Source organism: Otolemur garnettii, unplaced genomic scaffold (genome assembly GCF_000181295.1).
Source record: "Otolemur garnettii isolate 467f Iridium unplaced genomic scaffold, OtoGar3 scaffold00100, whole genome shotgun sequence".
Lineage (NCBI taxonomy): Eukaryota > Metazoa > Chordata > Mammalia > Primates > Galagidae > Otolemur > Otolemur garnettii.
In genome coordinates, this window is record NW_003852495.1 from 2,782,135 (window position 1) to 2,789,717 (window position 7,583).

At 38.1% G+C, this 7,583-nt stretch overlaps 1 protein-coding gene across 1 annotated transcript in view; it reads right to left on the bottom strand.

Moving 5' to 3' along the window:
* The window catches only part of DNAH7 (dynein axonemal heavy chain 7), a 272,843-nt gene that overhangs the window by 21,805 nt on the left and 243,455 nt on the right, over positions 1 to 7,583 (bottom strand). Inside the window, exon 58 of the mRNA XM_003796072.2 lies at positions 2,332 to 2,517. Within this exon, the coding sequence (XP_003796120.1) occupies positions 2,332 to 2,517 (186 nt within the window). The remainder of the gene's footprint in view (positions 1 to 2,331; positions 2,518 to 7,583) is intronic.

A 7,583-nucleotide genomic window follows, 5' to 3' on the forward strand; every position in this document is an offset into this window, starting at 1 on the left:
TCTTTTGTAAAAGGGTCAAAATAATGTTACCAATGTTAATTTGACACTCTAGTGAGATAACTGCTCATAGCTGACTGGTAAATCATTGTAATATAAATATTAACAATTACTGTTAATGATATTTTATAACTCCTCTCATGCACATTTTCACTTTACTTGGGGATAGTTTCATTTTTACCCAAAGGACTGAATTATGATGACAGAATTTCAGGCAACTGAGGAAGCCATTCTTGTGTGAGGAACGTTCCTGATATTTCTTACATTACAGAAAATAGGAAACCACCACCTCCATCTATGCCTGGGGGCTGCTCTGTCCCTGTATGGCTGATGAAAGCACAGACCGGGTAAGCAAAATACAAGGCCTGGAGAAAAGTCACCACTTTTAAAAAACTATCATCACAAGGCTGTAAGTGTGCCCCCCACCCAGACAGTGTGCACCACGCCCAATAGGTGTGAATTTACCCTCCCCCCAGTTTGATTTTCATTGCCCTTTACTTCCATCTGGGCACTGAAGTGTTGATCAATCAGCTCCAACCTGGTATTGAGTACATCTATGTGTCCATTCCCATGAAGTTTCATCTAGAAGACTGACCTTCAGTTCTATCCAGGTTGTCACAAAAGATACTAAATTGCCATTTTTCTTTACAGCTGAGTAATACTGTATAGCAAGTATTTTATTAATCCGTTTCATGTATTGGTGGGCACTTAGGTTGTTTGCACATCTTTGTGATTATGAATTGTGCTGTTATATTCATGTGTGGGATCCTTTCTACAAAATGACTTTTTTTTCCTTTGGGTATAATGCCCAGGAGTGTGATTGCTGGGCCAAATGGCTACTTTTAAGTTCTTTGAAGTATCTCCATATGATTTTTTGTAGACGTTGTTGTAGTTGGCAGTCCCACCAACTAAAGTGTCTAAAGGTTTCTTTCTCTCTACATCCACACCAAGATCTGTTGCTTGGGGACTTATTAATACAAGTCACTCTTGTTGGAGATAGGTGACATCTCACTGTGGTTTTGATTTGCATTTCCCTGGTGATTACAGATGCTGAGCATTTTTTCATGAGTTTGTTGGCATTAGTCTATCTTCATTTGAAAAGTTTCTGTTCATGTCTTTTGCCCACTTTTTATGTGGTTGTTTGGTTGTTTCTTGCAGAGTTGCTTGAGTTCTTTTTAGATTTTGGTTACCAGTCCTTTATCAGATGTATAATACGCAAATATTTTTTCCCATTCAATGGGTTGTCTATTTGCTCTTTTGACATATTAAAAGCTTCGTTGTGCAGAAGCTTTTCAATTTGATCAGATCCCATTCGTTTTTGTTATAACTAGGATTGCTTTGGGGGTTTTCTTCCTGAATTCTTTGCCTAGGCTGATATCAATAAGAGTTTTTTCAACTTTTTCTTCCATGGTTCATTTTTTTGTTTGTTTAGACAGAATTTTATTTTGTTGCCCTTGTTAAAGTGCCATTACATCATAGTTCACAGCAACCTCAAACTCTTGGACTTAAGCAATCTTCTTGCCTCAGCCTCCTGAATAACTGAAACTCACAAGTGCTGGCCACAATGCCTGGCAATTTTTACAGATGGAGTCTCTCTCTTAGGCTGGTGTCGAACTCCTGAGCTCAAGCTATCCACCCTCCTTGGCCTTCCAGAGTGCTAGGATTACAAGCGTGAGCCACCAAGCTGGGCCTCTTCTAGGATCCTTATAGTTTCCTACTTAAGCACACTTACAGCCTTGACTCAATTTGTGCAAAAATTGATGTACACAAAATGTGAGTACTCCCTAAGACACTGAAAATAAAGTTCAAAAAAAAAAAAAGGTTGAACTCATAGAAGTACAGATTACAAAGCTGGTCTTCAGGAGCTGGGTCGGGGGAATGGGGAGATAGTGTTCAAATGGTACAGACTTTCAGCTATAGATAAATAAGTTTTGGAAACATAGTGTCTATATTTGGAGGTCATGACTATAGTTTATAATAATGCCTTGTACCCTAAAATTTGCTATGACAGTAGACCTCATGACTGTTCATAATATTGAAAAAGATAACTGTGATGGGATATTGAGGTGATTTTGTTCATTATTTCACAACATATACACATGACAAATCATTACATTGCAAATAATAATCATACAACTTGTCTCTTTCGTGAGGAAAAAACCATGTTATACACATATGCATGTACATATGTGTGTGTATATAAATGTATATGTATATACACATACATGTGAATCACAGAGTCCCAATAAACATCCTAAACAAGAAAAAATTATCATCTCAAGCCGAGGAATTTCAGGTTTTGCTGATGTTAGTTTTCTTGAACGGCATACTTACATCACCGGAAGGAGGGACAAAATATATGCCACTTGTGTCGAATTTATAGTCTGGGTTTTCAACCAGTTCTGTATTGAAGAATTTGTTCAGAATGCTGCGCAGGGTGCGCCGGTCCCAGTCGTCGGTCACCCGGCCTCCGTAGTTGCACTCACCCGTCATGTACCGCAGGGCGTCATAGGGCAGCTCCTGAAATGGAGAGGGCAAGTCACTCAACCAGTCAGGGGTTCCCAGCAGCACATGCTATACAATCGTGCTCCTTGTCTGCTCCTGTTACACATCAAACATTTTACAAAAAGTTTGCATTAACACAATTTTCTTTACATACTTCCGTACTAAATGTTGCAATATTCCCAGGGTCTTTCTCTCCTTCTGTGTTTTTTTCATTTCCATTTAGTCCATGCTAAGAATAGAGTTCCTCTGTTAACTTGTGAACTTATTTGCTGTTCAACTAACATTATTGGAAAACCTACTATGTGCCACACACAAACGAGTTAGACCCCAGGCCATCTGGGAAACCTTTGCACTGCTGGGTGACATTCAAAACAAACACAATACAATTAATAGATCATCAGCATTAATTTATGTCCCTACCTTTTATGTCCAGATATTTGACACTTGGAATCACACTGTGTATATAATTTTGCATTTTTTCACTGAACTTCAGAGAATTCCTCTTTAGCCCGTGATGAATTGTATGTGACTTACGAGTAGCAGTTCTGTCCAGTGTGCTATATAATTAGTATCAGGAGCAGTGAGAAGCACTTCTAGTATATTGTCATATACTAGAAGGAATCACATCAGTCATTATATATGTCAATAAAAGATTCCCGATAAAAGTGAAATAGCTAACACGTGTACTACATAGTTATTTATACTTCTTCATTTAATACATTTCAATATCACATTGTTTTGCTATAAATAGACTAGAAGGAACACAGAAGGACACGTCTACATTAGCCACTTTCCCAAATAAAAATGGTAGTATTTCTGTATAGTCCCAGAGGTTTGATGGATTCCAGCACCTAAAAAGGTACAGCACTCTTTAGAAGTAACTCTTGTTATTCAAGGGCATTTAACATACCCTTTGTGGCATTTGGTGGGGTGGCCTATCCTCCTTTCCTGAGCTTGCTCTCCTGCATTTGTCCCTGGCCGTTCAGTCCGCCCTTTCCACGTCTTCTGTCCTCTCTCCCACCACGTTACCTTACCAGAGTTCAATCTTTTCTTCTTTTCTTATGCTATGAGGGCTCCCTTTTAAATCTTATGTTCTCAGGCTTTTCCTAACCCTTGAACCAGGCATCCTCAAACTATGGCCCACGGGCCACACACGGCCCACTGAGGACATTTATCCAGCTGGCCAGGTGTTTTTGCTGCCACTTGTCCTGCTTAGCAGCCGACTTGTTCTGGGACCCGCAGTCTGGCCCTCCAGTGGTCTGAGGGACAGTGAATTGGCTCCCTGTTTAAAAAGTTTGAGGACCCCCAACAATTCACAAATCCCTGTTTTGTGCTCTCTCTCTTCCTGAGCCTCCATATCTATAAGCCCAGGGCCCATCTGACATCATTACCTGGATATCCACCCACTCACCTGCCACACACCTCTTCATTCCTGGCACTATTCTCTGTCTGGGTTGATGAATGGTATCACCCCAATCCACACCAAAAGCTGGCATCAACCAAGGTTTTCTCCCCACCCCCCTTTATCACTGATTATCTAAGTCATTCCAGTTCTGTCTCTGCTTACCTGTTTTATCTCTACCATGATCTCCATCCTAGCTCAAATGCTTCCGTTTAAACTCTTACCTCTGATGCTTGGGTTACCATGATATCGCCTGGATTACTTTCCTATGGCTGCCATTAGGTGGCTTAGAAAAATTTACAGTTCTGGAGGCCAGAAGTCTGAAACCAAGGTTGTGGCAGAGCCATGCTCTCTTCAGAGCCTCTGTGAGGTTCTTCCTCGCCTCTTCCGGCTCCTGGCAGCTCCAGGTGTTCTTTGGCTGATGCCAACCTAACTCCAATCTCTGCCTCTGTCTTCACCTGGCTGTCTTTCCTCTGTGTGTTTCTCTCATCTTATCATGACCTAGGCAGAATGGATTAAGGGCCTACACTCTTCCAGCATGAACTCATTTTAACTTGATTTTATCTGCAATGACCTGATTCCAAAATAATGTAATAATGTACCATGGATTAGGATTTGACTTCGACATATCTTTTGAGGGACAAAATTCAACCCATAACCTCTTATGAAACTGGCCTGTCCTCTAAATCCTAAATCTACTCTCCTCTATTGCTACAGTGATCTTTATAAAATGCAAATATTCTTCTAAAAGCATACCAGTAACACTGATCACCAAATTAGTTAGCATGGCATACAAGAATGTTCAAATCACTGGCAATGAATACTTTAAGGTTCACAGCAAAATAGAGCGAAAGGTACAGAGAATTCTCACCGGTCTCTACACATATGTAGCTTCCCCCACCAAAGTGGTACACTTTTTGTAACTCATGACACATCATTATCACTCAAAGTCCATAATTTACATTAGGATTCACTCTTGGTGTTGGAGAGTCTATGGATTTGGACAGATTTATAATGAAATGCATCCACCATTATAGAATTATATAGGACATTTTCACTACCTTAAAAAAAATCATCTATACTCCACCTATTCACCCCTCTTTTTCACCTCAGCCCAGGCAACAACAATCTTCTTACTGTCTCTATGGTTTTGCCTTTTCCAGAATGTAATCTCACTGGAATCACACAAGTTAGGCTTTCAGGTAGCTTGTTTTATTATTGTTTCTAAGAGTTCTTTTTTTGAGACAGAGTCTCACTATGTCACCCTCCGTAGAGTGCTGTGCCGTCACAGCTCACAGCAACCTCATAATCTTGGGCTTAAGTCTCCCAAGTAGCTGAGACTACAGGTGCCTGCCACAAGGCCTAGCTATTTTTGTTGTTGTTGTTGCAGTTGTTTTAGCAGGCCCAGGCTGGGTTCGAACCCGCCACAGTTGGTGTATGTGGCTGATGCCGTAACCACTGTGCTATGGGCCCAAAGAGTTCTTCTATGGTTTGATTAACAATCTGCAAATATTTCTCCCAGTCTGTGCCTTTTTTTAAAAATATACTAACAATGTCTCTCACAGATTAAAAGTGTTTAATCTTAATAAACTCCAGCTTATCAATTCCTTCTTTCACAGATCATTCCCTTGATATTATACTTAAAAAGCCATCACCATGCCCACTGTCTATTATGTTATCTTCTGGAACTTTTATAGTTTTGCATTTTACATTTAGATATGTGGTTTTTTTAAATTACTTTTTTTTTTTTTTGTAAAGAATATAATGTCTGCGTCTAGATTCTCCACTCCCCCCATAGATGTTTTGTCTAGTTGTAGTTGTTGAAAAAACTATTTGGTTCTTTATCAAAAATCAGTGACTACATTTACGTGGGTCTATTTCTGGACTTCATTCTGTTCCATTGACCTGTTTTTCTATTCTTTCACCAATACCACACTGTCTTGATTACTGTCACTTTATAAGAAGTCTTCAAATTGGGCAGTGTGAGTCCTCCAACTTTGTTCTTCTCCTTCAATATTGTGTTGGCTATTCTGTGTCTTTTGCCTATCCATATAAACTTTAGAATAAATTTGTTTATGTCTACAAAATAAGTTTGTTGGTTAGTCATTGAATCTATAGATCAAGTGGAAAAGAACTGATTTTAACATTAGTCTTTTTATCTATGAGCATGGACAATCTCTTCAATCTTTCCATTTAGTTCTTTTATTTCTTTCACCAGAGTTTTATAGTTTTCCTCATATAACTCTTACATATATTTTATTAGATTTATACATGAGTAATCATTTTGGTATTATGTTTTTTAATCTCAAATTCTATTTGTTCATTGCTGGTATAAAGAAAAGCAATTAACTTTTATATATTAATCTTAGCCTCTGAAACCTTGCTGTAATCACTTATTTGTTTCAGGAGTTTTTGTGTTGATTGCTTTGGGTTTTATACATAGACAATGAGTTACCTATGTGCAAAGACAGTTTATTTCTTTCTTCCCAATCAATATACCTAATTCTTTTTCTTGTTTTATTGAATTAGCTAGGAATTCCAGTACAATTTTGAAAAGGAGTGGTGAAAGGAGATCTTAGTAGGAAAGCATCCAGTTTCTCACCATATAAGTGAGAAGTGATTAACTACAGCCTTTTTGTATATATTATTTTTCAAGTTGAGGAAGTTCCCTTATATTCTAGTTTACTGAGAGATTGATAGTTTATATTTTTTTAAATCATGAATAGGTGCTGGATTTTTGTCAAATGCTTTTTCTGTATTTACTGATGATCATGTGTTTTTCTTCTTTTGCTTATTGATATAATGATCTGCATTAAATGAATGTTGAGCCAGCCTTGCATGCCTGCACATTTTTACTCCTTACTATAAAGTATAATATTTCAAATTAGAATATATAGGTATTCAGAACAAATTGCTAAGTGAAAGAGTCTCTCATACTTTAAAAAATTTTTTGTATTTAACGTATAATAATTTCAACTCAAATGTTTTCTCAGGTACTAGATCATCGCATTTTTGCCTCTATTGTTATTAACCTTTTAAGGAAAAATGTTAAAATAAGAAACTCATTAGATTCATGATTCTTTTGAATGTTTTGCAAATTTATATGCTACAAAACTCAAGGTCTTCTTAATTCATTATATTTTAGTACATAATAGGAATTTGTCCAAATAAACACAGAAACTCAAATAAAAGATTCTGTACATAAGGTTAGATATACCATTTGAACTCCGAATATGTATTTTGTTCAGTTCTTTCTTTGCTTTTAGAGAGAGAGATTTCAATGCCTTTCTGTTTGCAAACCTTTTTAAAAATAATCATAATTCACTGAAAGTTTCAAAACCAAAGTTTTTTGATACTCAGTGGATTAAATATCTTAGTTATGGATTTCCAGCTAAATTTGAACAAAATGCTACCAAAATTTTTTTTTTTTGAGACAGAGCCTCAAGCTGTTCCCCTAGGTAGAGTGTGGTGGCATCACAGCTCACAGCAACCTCCAACTCCTGGGCTCAAGTGAGTCTCCTGCCTCAGCCTCCTAAGTAGCTAGGACCACAGGTGCCCACCACAACGCCCGGCTATTTTTTGGTTGCAGCCATCATTGTTGTTTTGGCGGGCCTGGGCTGGATTCAAATCCGCCACCTTAGGTGAATGTGGCTGGTGCCTTAGCCGCTTGAGCCACAGG